The sequence below is a fragment of the Coptis chinensis genome, chromosome 2 (genome assembly GCF_015680905.1).
Source record: "Coptis chinensis isolate HL-2020 chromosome 2, ASM1568090v1, whole genome shotgun sequence".
NCBI lineage: Eukaryota > Viridiplantae > Streptophyta > Magnoliopsida > Ranunculales > Ranunculaceae > Coptis > Coptis chinensis.
This window is the reverse complement of record NC_141457.1, coordinates 113,174,893-113,199,780: the sequence shown is the minus strand read 5'-3', so window position 1 is coordinate 113,199,780 and position 24,888 is coordinate 113,174,893. Positions and strand designations below refer to the sequence as shown.

At 36.5% G+C, this 24,888-nt stretch overlaps 3 protein-coding genes across 3 annotated transcripts; 2 read left to right on the top strand and 1 right to left on the bottom strand.

Moving 5' to 3' along the window:
* The first annotated feature begins 6,770 nt into the window (after positions 1-6,770).
* LOC147520868 (calcium-transporting ATPase 2, plasma membrane-type-like) lies at positions 6,771-11,605 on the top strand. Its single transcript, XM_086592378.1, has 7 exons — positions 6,771-7,280; positions 7,467-7,521; positions 7,604-9,555; positions 9,658-9,816; positions 10,174-10,345; positions 10,510-10,808; positions 10,923-11,605. Exons 1-7 carry the CDS (start codon positions 7,104-7,106, stop codon positions 11,169-11,171), a joined length of 3,063 nt encoding a protein of 1,020 aa, XP_086448504.1. The 5' UTR covers positions 6,771-7,103; the 3' UTR covers positions 11,172-11,605.
* A 1,001-nt stretch (positions 11,606-12,606) lies between these two features.
* HEB1 (ARM repeat superfamily protein) lies at positions 12,607-17,402 on the bottom strand. The gene is made up of 5 exons (XM_086592377.1): positions 16,533-17,402; positions 15,370-15,834; positions 14,140-15,225; positions 13,893-14,007; positions 12,607-13,714 (listed from the first exon to the last, which is right to left on the bottom strand). Exons 1-5 carry the CDS (start codon positions 17,256-17,258, stop codon positions 12,753-12,755), a joined length of 3,354 nt encoding a protein of 1,117 aa, XP_086448503.1. The 5' UTR covers positions 17,259-17,402; the 3' UTR covers positions 12,607-12,752.
* A 1,827-nt stretch (positions 17,403-19,229) lies between these two features.
* Positions 19,230-24,278, top strand: LOC147520866 (uncharacterized). Its single transcript, XM_086592375.1, has 14 exons — positions 19,230-19,398; positions 19,491-19,698; positions 20,142-20,222; positions 20,678-20,760; positions 20,838-20,956; positions 21,074-21,184; positions 21,321-21,418; positions 21,544-21,850; positions 21,931-22,008; positions 22,136-22,186; positions 22,339-22,431; positions 23,391-23,447; positions 23,877-23,948; positions 24,073-24,278. Exons 1-14 carry the CDS (start codon positions 19,389-19,391, stop codon positions 24,121-24,123), a joined length of 1,419 nt encoding a protein of 472 aa, XP_086448501.1. The 5' UTR covers positions 19,230-19,388; the 3' UTR covers positions 24,124-24,278.
* Positions 24,279-24,888: the final 610 nt, after the last annotated feature.

The window sequence follows — 24,888 nt, the reverse complement described above, 5'->3', positions numbered from 1 at the left end:
GCATCAAACGTAGTTTGTTCTTAACTAAGTAGCTCATACATACGTTTTTCTAGATTCATATTCATATAATCATAACATCGATACAATACAAATGTTACTAGCGAGTTTTGCAACTATATATATTCTGTTCAACAAATCAGGGCATTACTATCCAGAGTTAAGACTTAACATGACCATATTACAACAAATCTTATTTCGTTGTTACTATCCATTAGTTATTTTAGACTTTTAGTGTCTATAGTTGCCCATGTGTGTTCATTACTTTTATAGAAAAACTTGAGTTCTCCTCTCTTCAATGAATATTCGGAATTTGGGATACAGTTATTGCTGAAAACCGGCCTATATATGATCTGGTAGTGTTATACACTTGTATATGTTGGCACTGAATCTCTGCTCCAGTGGGTCTGAAGAATCTGATTCATAGTGGTGGGGCAAGCTCTAGTAACAAAACTTTTTTTTGCTAAAGATAGTAACAAAACTATTGCCTGCATTGGTACCTCTTTTCCATGTTGCCGCATCCAACCAATTGGCAAAGAAATTGACAACCAACAACACTTCTTGCTCTTTATCTGCGTTGTTCTCTATCTACCTGATGGACCTACTCAACAACTTTCGCCACTCTCATCAATCACATATAACACTTTCTTTTCCGGGAACATTCCGGTTGGTATTCCGACATATTCCGGAAAATTGTGGAATTTGTATTTTTCGACCTGCGCAGGTCGTATGGTGCGCAGGTAATATCCTTTGGAATTTTTGATTATCCCCTTGGTATCTAAAACTGCACCATAAATTTAGCCATTTTTAAATTCCGTATGAAATTCCGTTCGAAATTAAAACTATGAATAGAAGTCTCATCCCAGTATTAAGTCTTCTTACATAAATGATTTCCAGTTTGATGTTGAACTGATGATGATTAGACAATTTAACTGTCGGATCAAGATCTAGATACTAGCTGGATGAGGGTCGATGATCAGAGAAGCGTGCATCCGGGGGTTATAATGATATCCAATAGAAATGTGTTTTTTTCTTAAAATGGGTGATTATATATGGTTATATGTCAACTTCATAATAATGAAACTACATTTATTCAAAGTTAATCCATGAAGGTAACACGATTTTATTGGATAGCCATATGCATATAGTGATATAGTGATATAGATGTGAGGACATTGAATGGAGATTGGTAAAATAATTAAGCCAATGAGGAAATGCCTCATCACAAGAACACACTTCCCAGTACCACTCAGTCTCTAGTAGCTATCTTGTGATCATGTTACTATCAATAAGATAAGGAGTATGAGGCTATTTTGAGCCATAAAGTTTCTGTCCATTATATAAGTCTTGTGTTTGGGACCCCTATATCACTTGGCATATTGTTAAACAATGACATCTAGCTTTGGAAAGGGAGGGGTTCTTCTACTTCAATAATCCCTACTCCTACCACGACAAAAGCCATACATTTCTCCGAAGTACGTAGTTTATAATGGTTTGTTGAGTCATGCCCTTATCCTATCTAGCTTCTTTGATTCTCCTTTTCCCTACTTTCTAACATTTAGCATCTGCAGTTCTGCACGTATTCGACTTCTGCCTAGTTTGAAATAGAATAAATTAAAGGTAGGCCGGGGACAAAGATGATCGTGTAACGTGTTGGATGTGTTTTTGGACCTTCAATTCATCTTGAACTTTTTTTCATGTGCGTGCGTGTGTAAACTAATAATGAGCTGAGGTAACCATTGTTACCTTCTTCATTTTATTAGATAGAACTCATAGAAGTATATTTGTCAAATAAATTGAACTTGTTCCATAGTCGAACGATGTATGAACAAGTATATGAAACGAAGGCTTATACATAATTCGTTTTTGGCCATTCAAAACGGCCTAGCTTAGAAATCTTTAAAATTAAACAGTTAGCCAGAAATCTTCTCCATATGATTGTTTGTGTTATATATTGTTAGCTATCTCGGTGACAAAACCTAAATTTGGGGGTGCAAATCGTTTTAGTTTCACACATTCCTCATAGCTGATTACTACTTATATAATGGCGCTGCGTTTTAATCCTTACAGATGAGGTGCCCAATCTGCACCCAGCACCCTTGATTCCATCATTGTTATTAGTCCGGCCATTACGAGAAGAGATCATTTTAGTTTACAGAATATATTTTGACCTGTTTTGTTGGATTTCAAAGCACCTCCAAAAGTTTATGAACAAGGGTTGGACTGTTGGAGTCGTTCTCTTGTATCATTAGATGAGAGATTATTGTAAATTCGTTGCTTTAGAGGCATGATGATTTCCACCAAAATACTTGAAGAACCTCCCATTTAAACCCATTTAAAGGAAAGTCTTATCCATTCATGTAGGGTCTTGGCATAAGGTGTATGTATACGATATTGACTATGTTCTTCAGATCATTGTATCTTTTATGGCGCATTGGTGCATGATTGCAGATACGCACAACGCCAGTAAGCCACTCAACTATATTATGAACGTGTTAGAACTTCTATCCAAACATCCTTCGCTTTGCTATACTAGGTTGAGAAGATCTGAAAGTTGTTGGTTTCAATTTTGAACCTTAAAGATGAGGCGACGACTTTAATTGTCATCCTACTATTAAGAAGGATAACAAGTATAATCACTATAAAAATATATATATAACAAGTATAAGGGCATCTCCAATTGGGGTGTAAACTGTGTAGAGTGGAAATTTTACACTCAAAATATAAAAAAACTCTCTCCAATTAGGGTGGAATAATAGTGTATTAAACTAAAGCTTTACCAGGCTTTCAAGCCTCGCTATTAGTTAATACACACGAGCTTTAATTGAGTCTGAGTGAAATAATTTCATATAATTGAGCTTGAGCTAGCGTCCTTTATAATTTTAAAGTAATTTCGAGCTCGAATCCCTTTAAACCCGGTTTAAGCCCTAAACCAAGGCAACTTAAAGTGGTTTCTCATTTTACAAATCTTTTTATACCTTTATTTGAGAAATTTAGGAGCTTCATCAAAGCTCATTTGTTTGTGTAAAGTTTTAATTTGAGCTCATGGCTCATATAGTAAACATTGGAGACGAGCCCTAAAATCCTTTTAAACGATGCAAGCCAAGATAAAGCTCATCGAACTATTAAAACTCAAATTCCACCCTTATATCCAATGGAGGTGTTATCTAAAAATATTAGGTAATAGTGTATTAGCTAATAAAGAGGGATAGGGTACAAATAGGAAATTTTCCCTCAAGACCCGCTATTAGTTAATACAAAAACAATAACCACTATAAAAACTATTTAACGTGTTGAGTAATTACAATCCACCACACTAAAATAAATAATTTTTGGACGTAAAATCACTGAAAGAACGTCCTTTCTAAGTTTTAAAAGTAATTTTTGAATCTTTTGATGACGCCATTTATAAGCAATTGACGCACCAAAGTTTAAAATCAAGTGAATTTTTTTTTACACATTTCCATTGGAGCTTTATGTTAGAATAATCCCTACTCTTTATGGTGGATACTTTATAAGCTATATACACTTTGATTAGTATCAATTAGAGGTGTAAAATCCTAATGACACCTACATAGAGCCTAGGTGGAGGTGTAATTTTGCACCCCCCATTGGAGATGCCCTAAAAATGCTAGGGGATGCAATTATAGATAGGGTTGGTCATCGAGTTATTAAGGTGCTCAAGCTGGGCTCATCAAGTATTTGAGTAGCTCAAGGAATCTAGATTCCTATTCTTCCATATTACAAATTTGAATTCGATCATAGGCTCTATAATTTGATTTGACTTGTATTGTGTATAAGTTTGATTTCAACCACAAGGGATAGATAATTGAGTACAAATAGACCCAAAATTTTACCTCAAGACCAAAATAACTTGCTAAACCCATCTAAAGAAAATATTAAAATGCAACTACAATTCACTAATACGACAATAACCACTATCAAACAACTATTTCAAAGTGCACACATTATAAATACAATTATTGTGTTGAGTAATTACAATCCAACACACTAACATAAATAATTATCCCAAGTAAGTGTTAACAGAACTATGTAAAATGCGAACTGCGAGTAGCTCACAAGCGTCTTGAGTTTCAGCTCAAGTTTTAAAATGTGCTCAAACTCGACAATTGACACTTTGAATTTTTGATGTTGCGGGAATAAAAACTTTTTATTTATAAGCAATTCAACAAACATGTCAAAACACAAATCTTTACTATATAGAAAAATATAAGGTCAAGTGAATAGTAATTGTATGTGGACGTAGGGGCTATTCGTCATTTTACAGGGGTGTTTTTTTTTAGATCTCAGGTCCCATGCTTTATGTAAACTATAGAATAATCCCTACTCTTTATGGTAATTACGGGATAATCCCTATACTTTATGATAACTACATAACAGTCCCTACACTTTGTTTAAATTATATATTAGTCTCTATATTTTATCTAATTACTAAAAACTCATGTACTTAAAATTACAATATTACCCTTGTGTGTGTGTGTGTGTTTTTTTTTTATTTATTTATTTATTTTTTATTATTATTATACATTTGGTGCAATATTGCCACTGGGCTTCATAGGTATTATGTATCCTATTTTTCTCTCTCCTAATCTAAGCAAATAACTACTAATCTAAGAGAAAAGCAAAATGGCATTGAAATCAAAATGGTTGAAATGTACTTTATCGTAATTACATTAAAATATACTATTTATCAATATTAACCCAGATCTAATTATCTAATCCTAACTCCAAATTCTCTAATTATGGAGGATATATGATGAAGTTGAAGAACAAATAAATGATATATTATAAAATTGATGAATAACTTAGAAAAATATATGATGAAATTGAATGAAGTAAAGGAAAAATGGAGATTATCACTCTTCATAAACTTTGTCTTCGTCATCACCATTAATCAATTTCTCTTTAACAACAATCATTGTTATGTTAAGAAACCCTAAATATAAACTCTTAAACTTAAGTGGATGGACAATGATAAGATTTAAAATTTGACAATGAGGACGTGTTCCAATTGTTTGTATTACTTTGCAAATTTCAATTATGTTGTTGGAATTCCGAACGAAATTTAAAATTTTCAACATTTCAGAATTCCGCTAATTTTGAAATTTGTAATTATGTGCATAAATCATTGCTGATAAAATTAAATAACAAATAAATGATATATTATGAAATTGATAATAATTTAGAAAAAAAATTATGAAATTGAAAGTGGTAGAGGAAAAATGAAAATTGTCATTCATCAAAAACTTCGTCTTCTCCATCACTATTAATCAATTTCACTTTCACAGTTACCATTGTTTCTCCACTTTAAACAGTCTTGCTATTGTTATGTTAAGAAACCCTAACTATAAACTCTTAAATAACTTAAGTGGATGGACAATGATAAAATCTAAAATCTAAAATAATGAGTCAGGATGTTCTCCAATTATTTTTAATACCTTGCAAATTAATTTTGATATTGCTAAATTCGAACGGAAGTAGATTTTTCAACATTTCAAAATTCCAATAAGTTTGAAATTTGTAATTATATGCATATTATACCACGCTCATTAAGCGTGCATTTTTGCTAGTACCGGTAATATTCACATCATCGGAATTGGCACTTGGAGATATTCTCAGTACTTACATACCAGATTTTGAGATATATGGCAGCATTGTGGACCATGATCAATTGCAAGTACATTTGGGTTGGGCCAGATTAAATTATAAGGCTTGGATCCGCGTCATTCCCCCAGAGGTCTATACAAGTCAACATAGGTCTTCGTCAGTCAATGTACGAAAAGTGACGTCCTATTCATACCCAAGTGGGCCTGTGGTCCACTAAAACGCGTAGAGTGTGTCAGTGTGATAAATATATTCGACAAAAAGTATAAAACTCGGCAGTCGGGCTGAGATCAGTTCTGAATAGGGTGGAAGTGGGGCGGGTTGGGTCGGGTTGAGAAATAATCCAAACTTAACCCAAGTTTCAAATCTTTTAATCTGAGTCCGGGAGCAAGTCCTAGTTGGTCCTTAAATTTTTAGTTCAAACTCTAGCCTAATCAACTCAGGTTGGGTCGGGTTATATTGGGTTGGTTAAATTTTTCTGATTTTTTTTATAATTATAAAGTACAAAACACCGAAATTGAAATCTTATAATGAAATCAAAGAGATTTAATTGTTTGAAAATAAAAATAACTTTGTTAATCGAGTGAGCGGAACGAACTATCTTGGCAGAAGGGGGAGTTATGCGGATAAAAACCAAGTTAGTTGGTTTACGTACATATATCGCCCCTCAACTCTCTCTCCATTTTTTTCGCCAAATACTCTTCTTACTCTCTCATTTTTTTCAATCTCCTTCTCCCGTTTTGACTCTCCTTCACCCAACTCTCTCCCCCAACTCTTCTCTCACTCCCCGCCGCTTACGATTATACTAGTTATATTATTCTCTCTAAAATAAAGATTATCAATTTTTTTTTTACAAAAATAGAATAAATAAAATATATACGTACATATATGCACACGGACTCGGATTTTTCAGTTTTTTAACATTCTAACCCGAATCCAACCCAAAACTGAGTCGGATTTTGATTTTACAAAACCAAATCCGGACCACGGATCTAACCCAGGACCAACAAAAATCGGGTTATAGTCTAACCCAACCCAAATTCCACCCCTAAATTATATAATGGCCCAACGCGTGTTGATCTCCGGCATAACGGGGATGGACCCTACCGAATAAAAAAATAAAGGCTCCTAAAAAGAGAAGGTTGACTCCCCACAAAAATCGGACAAAGTGCCCGAGTCTCTCTTGCCTCCGACCTTACCTCACTCAAATTTCGGATCCAACCAAACTTCTCTTGTTTTCTTTTTCTCAACTCTCAAAACTCAAAACTCAAAACTCAAAACTCAAAACTCAAAACACTGCTTTTTCCTTAAAACGTTTATTCCATTTTTTTTTTTTGAAGTTTCAGATTTAGTTTTTGAAGTTTCGAAGAAAGTTTCAAAAGTTAAGGTTGACTGGGAGTTGATTTATTTATTTGATTTGGTGTAATAATATCTATAAAAAGAAGAAGAAGAAGAAGAAGAAGAAGAAGAAGTAAGAAGAGATGGAGAGTTATTTGAATGAAAATTTCGGAGGAGTAAAACCGAAGAACTCATCAGATGAAGCACTGGAGAGATGGAGGAAGCTTTGTGGTTTTGTTAAGAATCCTAAACGTAGGTTTCGTTTCACTGCTAATCTTTCCAAACGTTATGAAGCCCAGGCTATGCGTCAAACCAATCAGGTTCTTACATTTCATTTCTGCTATCTTAGGATCTAAGAATTTGAGGGTAATTATATGATGGAAAATAGAGTGATTGGGTTATTTAAATGCCTCTCAACAATGTAGTTAAACTAGTGTTTTATAACGCCCTCTTATTGCAGTTGTCGTTTAAGCTAAAGATATTGTCTTTCATATTTTGTTGTGCAGGAAAAGTTGAGAGTTGCTGTTTTGGTTTCAAAAGCTGCACTCCAGTTTATCCATGGTAAGGTTCTTTTGGCTTAACTAATGTTGAGGTTTGTGCAACTTTTCCACTTTTCAGTTTGATTCACTTAGGGGATTCTCAGGTATAACTTTATCAAGTGAATATATTGTACCCGAGGAAGTCAAAGCAGCTGGGTTTCAGATAGATGCAGAAGAGTTGGGAACCATTGTTGAAGACCACGATGTAAAAAAGTTGAAAATGCATGGTGGGGTAGAAAATTTAGCAAACAAACTCTGCACATCCACAACCAACGGGCTCGCCGCCACTGGAGATCTATTGACCCGCAGGCAACAAATCTATGGAATAAATAAATTTACTGAAAGTGAAGCACGAAGTTTCTGGGTGTTTGTATGGGAAGCCCTTCAAGATATGACCCTCATGATTCTTGGTGTATGTGCCTTTGTGTCTCTGATTGTTGGCATAACTATAGAAGGATGGCCGCACGGAGCACATGATGGGCTTGGAATTGCTGCCAGCATACTTTTGGTTGTATTTGTCACAGCAACAAGTGACTACCGGCAATCACTACAGTTCAAAGATTTGGACAAGGAGAAGAAGAAAATTTCCATTCAGGTTACAAGGAATGGGTACCGTCAGAAGATCTCGATATATGAGCTACTTCCAGGTGATATTGTTCATCTTGCGATTGGAGACCAAGTCCCGGCAGATGGACTGTTTGTCACAGGATTCTCGCTGTCAATAAATGAGTCCAGTTTAACTGGAGAATCTGACCCTGTAATGGTGAATGCCCAAAATCCTTTTCTGTTATCTGGAACCAAAGTACAAGATGGATCATGTAAGATGTTGGTCACCACAGTTGGGATGAGAACCCAATGGGGTAAGTTGTTGGCAACCCTCAGTGAAGGAGGAGATGATGAGACCCCATTGCAAGTCAAACTGAATGGAGTAGCAACTATCATTGGGAAGATTGGCCTTTTCTTTGCTGTTGTTACCTTTGCAGTGTTGGTACAAGGTCTATTTACCAGTAAGATGCAACAGGGAACCCACTGGAGCTGGTCTGGAGACGATGCATTACAAATGCTGGAGTTTTTTGCTGTTGCAGTGACGATTGTTGTGGTTGCTGTTCCTGAGGGACTGCCTTTGGCTGTGACTTTGAGTCTTGCCTTTGCCATGAAGAAGATGATGAATGATAAGGCCCTTGTTCGTCATCTTGCGGCTTGTGAAACTATGGGTTCTGCCACAACCATCTGCAGTGACAAGACTGGAACTCTGACTACCAATCACATGGCTGTTGTGAAAGTATGCATATGTGGGAATATTAAGGAAATGCACAGCTCTGACGAGGTTCTTACCTTGAGTTCTGAAGTTCCAAGTTCCACATTGAAAACCCTTCTCCAATCAATATTTAATAACACAGCCGGAGAAGTAGTGATTAATAAAGATGGAAAACGTGAGATTTTGGGAACACCAACTGAGACTGCTCTGTTGGAATTTGGCTTGTCACTTGGTGGGGACTTTCAGGCAGAGCGTGGAGCATCCAAACTTGTAAAGGTTGAGCCATTTAATTCTGAAAAAAAGAGAATGGGGGTAGTGCTAGAGCTTCCACAAGGAGGTCTCCAAGCACACTGTAAAGGTGCTTCAGAAATAATTTTGGATGCATGTGACAAGTATGTAGACTCAAAAGGTGACATTGTTCCTCTCGATGAAGCTACCCTGAACCATCTTAAGGATACAATTGAACAGTTTGCTAATGAAGCTCTTAGAACTCTTTGCCTTGCTTACGTGGAACTGGGAGATGAGTTCTCTGATGTGGATCCAATACCTCTTAAAGGGTACACTTGTATAGCAATTGTGGGTATCAAAGATCCTGTCCGCCCTGGCGTAAAGGAATCCGTGTCAATTTGTAGGTCAGCCGGGATTACCGTGAGAATGGTTACGGGAGATAATATAAACACTGCAAAGGCGATAGCTAGGGAATGTGGAATTCTTACTGATGGAGGAATAGCTATTGAAGGTCCCGTGTTTCGAGAAAAGAGTTTAGAAGAGTTGCGGGAAATTATTCCGAAAATTCAGGTATTACCTTGTACTTTTTCCCTTTATTTTACTTGCATTACCAAGTTACTTTCCACTGGCAAGAGATTTTTAAGGCCAAACTTTTTTGTATGTTGTATCCAGGTTATGGCTCGATCTTCGCCTTTAGATAAGCATACCTTGGTGAAACACTTGAGAACCACTCTTGGTGAAGTTGTTGCTGTGACCGGCGATGGTACAAATGATGCTCCAGCATTGCATGAAGCAGATATAGGACTTGCCATGGGCATTGCTGGCACAGAGGTAATTACCCATTTCTACTGAGTATTAGCTTTACTGGTTTCTCAACAGTTTCACTTCTCCACTTTATTTAGACAGTTTTACACTTTTACATAGAGAGAAGGCATAAATCCCTGATGATTAAAATCCCAATTCTGAAAAACTGCCATTTGGTATGAATTAGGTGACTAGTTTAGGATTTTGTGGTGCGGTTCTGAAACTTGAACCTTTAACTTTGTGCATTCCTTCTAAGTTCTAACTAATAATGATTTTACTTGTGATTTGGATTATTAGGCGAGTTTCCACCAATTTCCTTTACTTCTGGTTGGTTAATAACAATAACTAATAAGTGGGATGGGAAATCTTATTCCTGGTTTTTAGGTGGCGAAAGAGAGTGCTGATGTCATTATTCTGGATGACAATTTTTCCACAATTGTGACTGTGGCAAAATGGGGACGTTCAGTTTACATTAACATTCAAAAGTTTGTACAGTTTCAACTGACTGTTAACGTGGTTGCGCTGATTGTTAATTTTTCTTCGGCATGCTTGACAGGTAAAGAAACTCCATCCTTTCTTTCAACTGCAAGCAGAATAGTATTTGCTGCATATTTTATTGTATATTTCCTTTTTTAGCTATAATGAGGTTCCTTGTCTTGTGGCTTGTCTTGTGGCTTTATATTGTCTTACTTGTCCTTTGGGTGACGACGCCTGCTTCAGGAAATGCCCCCCTCACGGCTGTTCAGCTTTTGTGGGTCAACATGATCATGGATACTCTGGGAGCACTTGCACTGGCCACTGAGCCTCCCAATGATGAGTTAATGCAGAGAACACCAGTTGGAAGGAAAGGGAACTTTATTAGTAATGTAATGTGGAGAAATATCATGGGCCAGTCACTTTATCAGTTTGTCGTTATATGGTATCTCCAGACGCAGGGAAAAGCGTTATTCCATCTTGATAGCTCCGAGTCTGACCTGATACTGAACACGCTAATTTTTAACTCGTTCGTCTTTTGTCAGGTATGTATGTTGTCTTTTATAGTCTACTTTTTTACTTGCCTATGCATCTCATTACTTGTTATAGCCATTTTTTCTCATTACTCAACTTGCACTGAATACCGCAATTTGTTGCAGGTTTTTAATGAGATAAGCTCTAGAGAAATGGAAAAAATAGATGTTTTCCAGGGAATACTGAAGAATTATGTGTTTGTGACTGTGTTGGCTTGCACTGTCATTTTCCAGATTATAATCATCGAGTTTCTTGGTACTTTTGCAAACACCTCTCCTCTCACTTTGTTGCAGTGGTTCTTTAGTATTTTCATTGGGTTTTTAGGCATGCCAATTGCTGCTGCTGTCAAAATGATCCCCGTAGGATCAACATAAGCACTATTAGAACTTCAGAAGTGCTTTTGATTTTTTGTAAGAGGCCTTCCCTTGCATACCAGTTTCTGGTGTCCTGGGTTTTCAAGCAAGGAATGGTTCTCTAGGACCTGAAAATGCATGCTTGACAAAGCAGGGTCCGAAGAATTCTGTCAGTCGGTGAACTTTTTAATATCCAGCTTTTTGATTGAATTCATATGCCGTTCTCAACAGTTCTAACATAAAGAAGTGTAAAGATTCTTCGTCAACAACCTTTCTACTGGTAGTTCTGAGAACTGTTTTCCCCTTCCTAATAGCATTATGGACTTATTGTGATGTGTTATTCTAGATTTCTGGTTTATTGTAATTATTATGGGTTTTGCAAATGGCTTAGAAGTGATTTTTATGTAAAAGTAAAACACTTGGAATATTTACAAAGGGCCACATGTTGATCTCAATAGTTCTATGTTAGGGAAAGTACTACTTTAAAGACTTGTTGTTTTGTTCCCTGGTTGAATTTCCAACCAGGACCCAGGGATTAGTCGAGGTGCGCCATAAGCTGGCCCGGACACCTGGTTAGCAGAATAAAAAAAGGCTTGGGCTATCACGAGAATAATATAGGGATGAGGGTTCCGAGACCGTTGGATGTGTGATCCAATGGTTCGAAAATTAAAAACAAAAAGGTAGAGAGAATGTGAGTTTGTTTTTGATTTTCGGACCGTTGGATCACATCCAACGGTCTCAGATCTCGTCACTATGAGAATATCCTCGGGTAGACGAACTAAGTAGTCAGGGCTTGAAAGATTGATGTGCGCAGCTGTGTCAAACAATACGTTTCGATCTAAGTAGTATAAATTCCAAGGTAGAATTGAAAGGCTAACTGATAGTTTGATTACTTTGATACAATACTCGGACTAAATTCTGGTTGTATTTTCTTTGATACAAAAACCTTTAGATATACCATTTCTTTTTGAGGAGGGAGGTAAACGAAAAAGTAACCTGTTTAGTGAATAGTGAGTGCCCAATTTGATACTTATCAACTGATTTTGGTTATGCCAGAAAACATGTTTTAAAATTCGATATGCAATCAAACCTCCACATCATCACAAGGGCTGAAGACAAAATCTATACAACCTTTCCAGGCCAGCTTAACCATTAACCTATGGAAATTGATTACCTTGCTCCAAATTAACATTGGTATTTGACAACTTAAGGTCCCTGGTTCAAATATGCACCTACGGACTTACGGTCGACAATTATTCAATCAACTGTGCAGAGATTGGCATTGAGAATCTGGAAACACTGGAGACAAATGAGGCCATGATTACTTCAAGAACTTCTAACAGTCTTCAAAGTTTTTAAGAAAACAGGTGGAGGGTGTATAAGATTCAAAGACAAGTAAAAAATATATGTGCATTAGTGCATAGCTAACATCAAGTTATTAGCAACAATCCCTAGGTAGTGAAACAAACACGATTAGATACAACTAACAAGTACACAAGCCATATTACATGCATTGTACATTTCAGTCCCTTGTAGTCCAAATCTATCTATTCAACAATTTCTTCTAATGAAAAGGAGAAAAGAACACTATAAATTGCCAAGTTATTCTTCCATCACAGATCCACCACCATCTTTAAATACATATTTTGCCCAAACAGGTCCAAGCAATGTCATTGCCCTATCTAACATCTGCCTCCCATCTTCGCTAGTTGAGTCCTTGATACTGTTCTCTATTTGAGGGTAAAGTTCTTGCAAAGAAACCAACATCACTTGAAGGTCCTCCCACTCCCCATGTTCATGTTGGACCAATCTCACACAAACAAAATGAACAATTCCTAAAACCAATCCATATTCCTGTCTTTCCAGCAACACCACCAATCCACTCAAAAAAATAGACCCAACAGAGTCCAGTACTTTTTGGTTACGCCTTAGAATTAAAACAACCATATCCATAATATCTTTGAATACGGTGAAGTCGCTAACCTCTTCATCTTGGTCAAGTTTACTTATTACACAGAGCTCGAGTTTGCCTAAAACTTTGAGCCAAGGAAGGAAAGAGGATGTACTGTTGTTCATTGCTGCAGGAGGAGCTCTATTGTCTGGACTTTCGGTCATAATGTGTGAAGAGCCCAATGCCAAAATCAGATCAGACACCCACGGCTTTACTGCAGGAACGAGAGAAATTGCATTCCTTGAGCCAAAGTAAGACTCAATTGATACTAACAAATTGAGCAGGTTGTTGGCAAGGTTGAAGGCGTCAGGTAAAAGTAGGGAAGAATCATTGTTATTACTGAGGACTAAATTGAGCAACTTGGCTGCATACGTGAAGGAGCTCTTAAGGCAAAGAAGTGTTCCTTTCATATCTTCATGCAACAATGATATGTCATGACAGTGTTTTCTAAGAGTGGGAATAATGACTTGGAGATATGCCGAGGCAAATTGTAAGCACGTCCCTTGATTGTCGAAAATAGGAGATACCATATTGGCATCAACAACAAACTTGAGAACTTCAGTGGCCATTTTCAACATATTGAGCATAAATTTTTTATCACAAGAACAGGACCCTGCAAGAAGACAAGTAACAGAACCAAAATCAGTTAACTAACCTCTAAAACCCTAAGAGGAGTCTAACTGGCTCAGCGGTGGCAGGAGGGAGAAGCGCCATGGTTGGCAATTCAGAAGGCACAGCCAAAACTCAACAAAAAGTAACAATTCCAAACAGTAAACCGTGTTGTTGCTTACCACTATCAGGCGAACTGCAAGCGCATGTCGGAGGAAGGTCTCCAGATTCACTTTCTGTAAAAAGTCTCTTTGTACAACCAAACAGATGATTTAATGAACTTTGCAACACATCCCCCTGATAAAAAAGAGGAAGGCTGTCTATATAAGCTCAACAAAACCGACGATGCACTTTCAAACAGTATCCAGAATACAGAATAATTACAAATAGAAACTTACTCGAAAAATGTCATACTCAAATAATCCTTACCTTCATTAAGTATCTACTGGAATCTGACTTCTCGTTCTTTTTACCACGGAGATCGTTTTTCCCAGCTAAGTTGGCATGGTGAAGCTTTGCATGCAAAGCAAGAGCTGTGTACGCCAGAAGCGGTGATGTATCCATGTACTCAAGATGCACGCAGTGCTCAATGCTGACCTCGGAAACGACCTTCAAAGCTGAGAATGCCACTTCTAGCTTTGGAGACTTTAGAACAGCAGCCCGACTGTCTTCAGCGGTAAGCAATTCTTTTATCTGCCATGCTGCTCCAGCAGCAACTACATAATGTTGATTAAAATTGGAAGTGACATCACCACTGTTTTCTTTACTTCCTTTGACATTTTTTGACTTTACAAAGTATTTCACTGATTGCTTAGCTTTCTTCTGTCTCATGTTTGGCATACTCTGCTCTGATGATCCGGTGCTATATTTGATACGACACTCGCATGCTGCTTTTTGCAAAATCTCCGTTAAAGCACCAAATAACTCATCAAACCTCAAACAGGATATCATCAACTTATGAACCGATCTTACTTCTGCTTGCATTTCCTCATTGAGAGGTAAACCACCACAATTTTTAATTCGAACCATGCATTCTTTGATAACATCAATTACATCATCTGGAGAAACTAAAGAAGCAATTTTGAAAATTGTTGTATGGGCATGCTTAGTGGCTTCAGCGGAAAATAATTGCTTCAGCTTTTTGCCTGAGAACAACTTTTTGAGGGAGAGCTTATAAGATGTGTCACTCACTAAACTGTTGCAAATGTTGGCTGATGCAACCAGAAAACCCTCAATCTGATTTGGATTGAGACCCTTAGGTGATAAGGCTAAACAAATACAAACTCTGACGAGTTCCATCAGAGACTTTGGAGACGATCCTTCAGTCAAAGCAAATTCACAAAACCTTGCTCCAGCCATTGGGGACCTTTTTACAAGTGTAACAAAACGACGACATGACTCTTCCATACTTACATTTGACGGAAGATAAGATGGTATAAGCAACCTTGTGATTTTCTGAGCAACAGCAGGTTGATCATCGGAAAGGGTGGACAACAAGCCATCTAAACCAACCACCTAAAAGTGAAACAACGATTTTGCAATATTAAAATAAGTGTTAACACGAACCTAAAAGGAAAATTAGAAAAGTTCAGGCAATAGTTCAATGGAAGGCGTCACAGATAAGTACGGACTATTTATTAAAAAAAAAGGTATTGATACCTTGTGAAATTGGAAAGTGGGCATGTCACTCAGAGTAAGGAGGAGATCAACGAAAGCCGCTCGCACAGAAAGTACTGAATCTAGAATCAGGTGTCCTAATCTTGGTAGAAGCACTTTTAAGATTTCGTGAGTTTGAGGATTTCCAAGCAAATATATAATTCCATTCAAGGTGGAGAGCCTGATTTCAGTGCATGCGTCTTGCGACATGTCATCAACTATTTTCGAGATGGTCTTTGTAATGGCTGAAGAAGAGATGACTTCCCAGAATAGATAGAGGATACGACAAGAACCTTCAACAGCAACAACTCTCACATTAGGGCATTCATCTAGAAGTAATTTCTCCAACAAAAAAAATTGTTTGTCCAGCAAGGCATCTTTGACTTCTTTTGTAGCATCTGGATCTTCAAGAGGGAACATGTCTAAGAGCAAATGCAATGCGTTTTTTCTAACATTAGAATTAGCCACCTGGAATTAGAATAAACAAGGTTACATTTTTAGGTTTCAAAGTTGCTACGCTGGTCAATGGGCCTAGTTTGTGTATCCAACTGAACTATCAACAATGGATATCTATCGTTTTAACTGTTTATGAACTATATAAATTGACATCTGCATGATTCTGGCAAAAGAAAAGACACTAACTTGTATGAAGAAGTATCTAAGAGCAGATAACTATGTATACATAAGCAAGATATTACTAAATGCAAGAGTCAAACAGTAATACAAAGTCCATTACTAATAATATGAAAAAATGTGATGCATGAATCCGGTTCTTTCATTCCTCTCCCTGCACTACATGATAACAAAGTTCCTTCAAAACAGACAGAATATCAAATATCTAGTACATTCTCTTAACAACATTGATGACAATGTAGCCAACTAAGTAAACTATGTGAACTGAATGATGCAATACACTGACAAAAGTTGCAATCACTTTAATCCCAAGTGTCAATCCATGGATGCATAGCGCAATCTCTACTTGCCATATTGATTCAAATCACCCAAGTCAACATATCCACTTCTGTAACTTGTTACTGCCAACGACTTGGTTGAAGTTAGGACGCATGTTATGGCAAAACATGGTTGCTGATGGAAATACATAAACATGTTGAAACTACATTATAGAAATAAAGTACATCTCAAGTTCATAGAACAAAGACAAATACCTGGAGTGACCTAAAGATCACAGGTTCACTGAGGCGAAATAGAAGCTTCTCAACACCATCAGTAGTTCGCTGATTCACAAACCCGCCTAAAATTCTCCTTATAGAAGCAGCCAAGGTTTCAGACCTTGCATAAACTGCCCCCTCAACCATACCCTGAAGAAACCCATTCTCAATCTCCTCCCTGGACAACCCTTCCCCAACTTTCCAAGCCCGAAAAAGAATATCAGCATATGCCTCCAACATCGACTTCCTCCCGAAAGGAATCTGTGAACGAATCAAAGCCAAAGCTTCCTTAACTAACTGCCCACTCAATCGAAACAAAAACGCGATAAATCTCCTCCCCTCGTCCATTTTCAAATAAAAAGGATCCACAACACACCTTAATAAAAGTAGTTTCAAATCATCAATACTCTCGTCATCAAAATCCAACAAAGTAAACGCTTCCCGCAAAGCATACACCCTATGAACATCAACCTTTTTCCTTAACGTCAACGACTTGGATAACAAAAAAGGTAAAGACTGAGATATTAAAGTCTCTCTCCCACCCAAATTCTCCTTCCACCATTCTTCACATAACTTGGATATCTCATTCGATAAAACCAAATCATTTTCAAACAAAATTAAACTATCATGTAACACTTGCACACACTTCAAAATTAATTCCTCAGACAATAAAAACAACTTTTTAGGATGAGTAATTAGTAAAAATGCAACACAAGTGTACATTTCAAGACTCTGTAAAATAACTTCCCTTTTGGTATTTTTTGTGTCCACGTCATCATAATTTTTCTATGTCTTGAAGATTTACGCTTTTTGAGTGGAGGGGAGAGTGTGACGTCAGCAGTGGTTTGATTTTTGAAGGAATTGAGAGAGAGATTGAGGGAATTGAGGAGAGAGAGAGGGAGAGATGAGATGAGATTTGAAGATGGTGGGATGTGAGAAATTAGGGTTTTCAAAATGGGTTTTGTGGATTTTATTGCGGTTGAGAGAAATTCGTCTGCGGATTTATCGACGAGAGATGATTTTAGTTTGGTCTCCATTTTCGTTTTTTTTTTTTTTGGGAGAAATTTGAGGTTTTTATTATGAAGATGGAGAGCGCCAGTTTTTTAAATATTCCAGAGTTAGAATATCTACGATATATATTATAATTTCGGCATCCGAAACCCTCAACATTATAGGATTTGGTATTGGTGATTTTGGAGTAGGACATGCAGCTAGTAATGCAGCTAAATCGAAGTTGGAGAAACACGAAAGAGTTTGTTTTGCTAACCAATATTTTTTCATTGGATTTTTGGCAGTGGAAACAGTTGAATTGCTTTGGAGAATACCGAGAGTATTAGACAACAATGTGATCACAGCTGACTCTAAGAGCATTTCCAATGCAAGTCAAAATAATTCCTTCCCTTATCACCTCCACGTAAGTACTTATTCTCTCTATTTTCACCCAAATGGTGAAAAGCAAGGTGAAATTGTGCAATGCAAAAGTGAAAAAAAAAAATCTCGGACGGGATGTTAGATTCAATGCAGAGGATTTTTGATCGAGGATGAGAATGTAACATCAGTGCGTTTATTTTGTCTAAAATTAAAAAAAAACGAAAAAACACGCGAGACGGAATGTTTGTTGAAAAAAAATTTGAAAAAACACGTGAGACATTCCGTCTGAAAAAAAAATTCGAAAAAAACATACAAGACAGAATGAAACATTCCTAACAAGTCATCCACTATCTCGGTGGAAGATTTCACCTGAGGAAAGTAGTCACCAGTTTTTCACCTCTGCATTGGACACCACTTTTTCTCCAAAACCACTTGCATTGGGAATGCTCTAATGAGTATGTATTTAAGAGAATAAACACGTATAAGGCAAGGCACGTGAATCTTTGTGTGGACCAGTGGAGCTTGGGATATTTTAAAGCCCAATAAAAACCAGTCCGATTTGTTTTAGCCCCGATAGATTATTGGGCAAGCCTAGAAATACTCACACACCCTTGTCCGATTTAAGCACAAACTGATAGTGGCGTCTGAATGAAGCCTGCGTTAGGCTTGGAGTCTTGGACCTCCTCATGTGCAATCGGTTTTAACTGGGCCTTATCTGAGATCTGACCCAAATCCAAACTCCCAAATTCAAGGACAGGAGCAGATTCCGAATATTCGATTTTGTATGAGGGATGTCTCATAGAATATTTATTAATACTTACTAGTGCTATAAGAGCAAGTCCAATAGTGGGCGAATATTCGATTTTGTATGAAGGATGTCCCACAGAATATTTATTAATACTTAGTTATAGAGCTAGCTAAAAGTCCAATCTTTAAATTTGGGCAAATATAAAAACCCAAAAATATTATTCCAAAATTAAAAGACTTTAAATTTGGAAAGGGTAAAAAACCCAAAGACCAAAATTAAAATAAGTTAGAGGTTATAATAAGTTAGGGGAGACAGATGACATAATTTTTCATTCATTTGTTAAATTTATTTAAATTCGGCCGGATGGCGGATTTAGCGTGCAATCGTCCAAAAAATTCAAAAAACAATGTTTCTACCGTCCGTATTATTTAGCACTTCAAAACAGACAACTCAATTGGATTGGTTTTTTTTATTTTGGGGAGCCAAACTAAAAATCCTATGTGGCAATTATGTGACACTTTTATCATCTCTCAATTTAGCATATCTCTCTATTTTGCTCTTGGTCTAAGGAGTTTGTTTTAGGACAGTCCTCGAACTTGAAATATTTCCATTTTCTATTTTCGACTCCCCAGCCTTTCCTGTTCCCTCTCTTTTAACACGCCCAGTTAACTCAACTGAAGAAGAAGAAGAAGAAGAAGAAGAAGAACCCTTGTTATCATCAAAGGCATTAAACAATGGGAAAGCGTAAGTATCTCAATAACTTAAGCAACTAGTTTGTTTTTTTTTATTTATTTATCTTTTTAAAAAAAAAAAAACAGTTTTGTGGTTGTTTGTAGGTAACACGAATCCATTACGAGGAAAGAGTAAAGCTTTTTTTAATAACAGTAGTTATTATGATGATGGTGATGATGACAAGGATGATGATGATGATGATAGTGTGAACCAATGTTCGTCATCCATGTCGAAATTAAAGTTGAAACCGCCAAGGATTAAAGAAGACACTGTAACACTTGAACGTTGTTTGGAGAAATTGTTCGAAAAGAGGTATAATTCTTTGTCAAGTCTTAAAGAATTAGTCTTTGGATACCAAGTATGTTTTTTATAGTGAAATATAAGTCAACTGGTATATGTTAACTATTAAGTATTCGGGTTTAAGGTAATCTCTCTTGTGCAATTGTATTCAACAGAATGCGTAACGCCCGATTTAAGTTTTTGAAACTGAAATATTATCTATTTACCTCTATGATGATCACCTTCTTGCATGATTCTAATAGACCAAGATCGAATCAGGTTTTTTTTATTGATTTTGTACTCATAATAAAGTCATAGTGGATATACGCCTCAATGAGAATTGAGAAAACTTTATTTAACAGGGAAGATTTTCATATAATGGATTCACTGCTCTAAGTTACTTGACGTCACCTACTGATTGATGGGATTAGTGATTTCTACTTACCTTGAATATTGTTTTGTCTTTGTAACAACAGAGGAGCCACCAGGGAGAAAGCTCTATCATTGATGTTGGATCGCTTTACGAACAATGTACAACATCGCTTCATCAAAAATGAGTATGGATTCTTTTTCTTTTCACTTGAAGATTCTGTCAGAGGTGATCTTGTCACTGGTGCTTATGTAGAACTCACTTTTGAGAGGACAAAAAAATTACAAAAATAAATGGATTTATTTTGTTATTCATCGTGTAGATTTATACCACGTCATCATGATGAACTCAAAAAAATTGATCATTATGTGCTGGACATAGGAAAGGCCAAAAAGTTATAAGAGTGCTCTCCCGTGAATAACATAATTGGTATGAAAGACTTATCTGAAAGAAGAATGTTGTATTAAAGGGCCCATGGGCATGCCAAATCATGCATGTCCATTTCACATGCTTGTTGAGGAATGGAAATTATTTGCAAACCCTGGTCATTACCAAAACCAAACTCACTTTTTATTGCTCCATTTATGTAATTATGAAGTAGTTAATTAACTAGCTGTTCTTTCCTCTAATGTTTTTTTGTAGATGTATCACTTTACTACATAGGTGCCTCAATTCCATGAAGCACGGATCTTCCAAAGAAATTTGTCTAGCTTCTAATGTTATTGGTAAGTCTTTAATCCTTTCAAGTCCCCCCCTAATTCTCACCGTTGTTTGGGGCTTAATCATGTGGTATCTTGGTTAGGGTTGTTGGCTATAACCGTTGGTCCCGCGGATGGTTTGGCACATGAAATTCTAGAAGACTCCATCCCCACACTATCTCAAGCTCTCCAATCTGCTTCTGAACTATCACAAGTAGCATCTGTAAGCATGTTATCATATGTTTTACCTTTCTAAAGCTTCATATATCTTTTGAAGTTATTTTGAGGGAAATAATTTTGATGACTAATTGGTTTTTCGTGGGTATTGTTTCCATTGCAGTTATTGGATTGTTTGGCTATTGTAACCTTGGTGGGAGGAAATAATGTTGAAGAAACGGAACGATCAATGCAAGTCATGTGGCAGTTTATCCACCCGAAAGAAGGTTCTGATGTATGTAAAATGCCCTTTGATGGTTAAATTGGAAGGTTTTTGAATATGTAGTAATAATGTTCATGATCTCTGCAGATAATGCAGATTAAATTATTTTCTTTCAAAGTAAAACAATTATTTGGTTAAATTATCTCAGGTTGTTGCTAGTGCACCTGCTTCGGCTGCAATATCTGCTTGGTCATTTCTTCTTGCAACGATGCATAGTTGGAGCATTAACTCAAAGCTTTGGAAGGAGTCAGTAATTTTTTTTATATTTTTTCGCTATTTATTTAATTTTGAATGTTGGATGCTACCACTCATGTTTGAGGTGCAATGCTAATCGATGAATAACTCTTACGTGACTTTACGAACTAATGCAGATCATTATCTTATTTTTCAAACCTCCTATACATGGATGATCTCTCTATCCAGATGGCAGTTGGAGAAGCACTGGCTCTTATATTTGAAATTGGAAATCTGCCAAAGTTCTCAAATGAAACTAAGATGTTAACTGGGACGTCAGTTCATGAAGAGAGTGAAGGGAATGCATCCATAGAAGGACTAAAAGACACAATCCTAAAACAAGTGAGGACCCTTTCTGTGCAGATAGAAGGTAGCGATTCAACAGAGAAAGGTCTGATTAAAAGACAGAAGACTTTGTTTCAGGATGTCCTGAAAGTTCTCAAGGTATTTCCTTAAGCTCCATTTGACCGGTGGCATGCTGCTTACTTTGTCCATTATAATGATCTAACCAATGTGAATACCAGGGAAGTTGTAGTCCAGAGACAACAATACAGATTGGGAGAGGTTTGCTGAAAATATCAACATGGTCGCAGTTAGTTCAAGTAATTTGTTTTTTTCAAAATTTTTTTTTGGCACTTTCTTTTGTTAGGTAGTTATACTTTTTTGCACTTACTAGTTTTATTCATGCTTGTTTCTTATCTAACATTCTCAACTTATGTTTTCAAACAGTTGAACTTTCTGAAGCGCTTTCTAGGAGTAGGGTTTTTGAAGCATGCACAGGTGGGTTTCTTTCAAACAACTTTTGTTCTCAATTTGCTCCAATGTAAAGTTACAAACTAACAAACTGCACTATGTCATTAGCTGTTTTTCCATCCGTATTACTGGTTGTTTGGTTAAGTGTTTATTAATGATTTATACATTTGTGGATGTAGGAAAACGAATTACTTCGTGACCTTTTTGAGTTTACGCCAAAGAGAAATCAACAGCTACAAGGTGGCAAACAGCACATAGGCTGCGAAGAAAAGGTTTATCTCTTAGGCATTCCCCTTCCCCCCTCCCCAAAAAAAAAAAAAAAAATAAAATAATAATAATAATAATAATAATGTTCTGCTGTTATGCATTCCCTGATGGTGTAGTTTAATTTTCTCTTGATTATTCCCTTGGATTGACATTTTTAGTTTTTCCACAAGTTGGAGCCGCTTGTGCGTTTTCAGTAAAGTGGTTGATTCTTCACTTTGAGCTGTGCTACATTCTTTTGTCATATCTTTTTCAATAGTCGCTAATTATCCCTGGCGAGTTCCTTTTTATATTGAGTAATTAATTCCCAATATTCTCTCAGTTTAGAATGTTAATAGTGATTACTTGGGGTAGAGTAGGCCATAGGGTTGATAAGAAGGGAAACAGATAGTTGGCAAGGATTACCCTGTCTTGGTAGTGGTTCTCAACTTCATGCATGAAGTCGGGTCTAGAATCCCACCACACTAGAACCTTACAAAAGTTGGTGCCATATTTTGAGCAGCTGTCCGTTCCCAAATTTGTTTCTCTCCCAATCCACCCTAGCTGTAATCTGGTTCCATGCGATTCACCTTCTAATGCACTGCAATTGAAATGCTTGCACCACTGAAGTTGAGTCGGATTCCAATCATTATAGCCTTCCAGCGAAGCACAAGTGCCTTGTGTGTTCCCCTAGGAAAATGGTTTATTTGCTCGAAAAATAAGATTAGAAATAGATACTAAAAATTGTGAGAAACAAATGCTACCCTTCATTGTCTTCTACTGAGAATGGGTATGTAGGTAGTGAAGTGGCTGGAAGAGCATTAAGAAACTCTTATTATTGTGTATCTCTCTCTCTCTCTCTCTGCACATTGCACATTTGACCTATTTCTTAATATTTTCTTTCAAGTTCTTTTTTCAGTGGTCTATATCAACTTGTTTAAGAATTATAGCAGAGAATGTCTGACAATTTTTCGTTTCTTTCTTTTAGGTGGCCATTCACTTATATCAACGGCCTGAAGTTAGAATGGGAAGTGATCTTACTCTGGTATAGTTCTGTTTTCTATAGTAGTACATTTTGTATATTCAGAGATTCCTTACATGAGATATAGTTAGTCATCCTACTAAGAACAGTGTGCACTTTAAGTATCTATTTCAGCTGTGGTATTTTGTTTTAGGCTTGATATGCATGAACAAAGTAGTTTCTGCCGATTTTCCAATTTGTCGGCTTTAGTGACTATCTTAATCGTAATTCAAGTCCAACCAATTTTTATCAGCAGAATTTATTTATGGTCTTATGGAGACCAAGAAACAAATTTTGGAAGTGGCTGATGCAACTGACCAAATATACTTTTGTATATAATAATACAAGGCTTTTATTTTTGCTAAATAATTTTTTTTGTTAATATCAATATATCACTATTCCTGTTCCCTACTTAATAGTGGTACTTTTCTTTGCCTTTCTACTGTACTACAGAAAAAGTTGAATTCCTCAGATCTCAACAAGGCGAAAACGCAGTTAATGAACAAGAAGCGCATGTTATCTCAGGTAGTTTCCTTGACTTGCTGTAGCTTAATTCTTTTCAGCTCATTCTTTTGGATGATTATTTTGTAAAGCTACATTGTTTTCCATAGAAACTAACAAGGCAATTTTCTGATGTCGTCATTTGCAGGCGAGGGATGATGGTTACTATGCAGTTAGTCTTGCCAATGAATATGATTAGAACATGATCAACCTTAGTTATGTTCTTCGAAGATTGACGACTTCAAGTTAATTTATAATTCATTGCAATTTATTTCTTACTCAGTTATTCATTCATTCTTCTGTATTATTATTTGCAAAAGGCAATATAAAAAGTTATTTCCAGTTACACTTTTATAGAGTGATCTTTAATTTAATGGAAGTTGCATCTTCCTTCTTTAGGAAAAATTTGGTACAAACGTAGGAAGGACAAAGATTATCTGCAGAATGCGCGAACAATGAGTTGGTTAATTAGTTCATTTGACAGTTAAGAGAGAGCGGGAAAACGAGTATCCAATCCAAAACGTGTTCAGACCGGGCTGTAAATGACAAGAAAATAGATAAGGTGGTTTGGTATGCTTGACAAGATAAGTGATTATAACTGTATATTCAGTTAAATCTAGGTTACAATGTTACATTGACACACATGCAATATGCACGTGGATACATATCCGACATGGATTTTTTTTCAAAATATGGCGTCCATGTAACCTAGAGTTAAATAGAAACCAACCCTTCTCTCCATTTTGTTTTTTTTTTTTTTCCTTTTTAAGGTAGATAAAATGTTTTGGAGCTGATATTATAGGAAGAAAAGGAAGTGATCCTCAAATTTTCTGTTTAGCAAATTAATTCAGCTTTTTTTTTTTTTTGGATATATCCAACACAGAGGTAATGTGCCTCCCTCCCTTCCTTTTTTTTTAATCTTTTTCTAGCAATAATTTTTTGAGTAAGAAAATGTTGATATTCA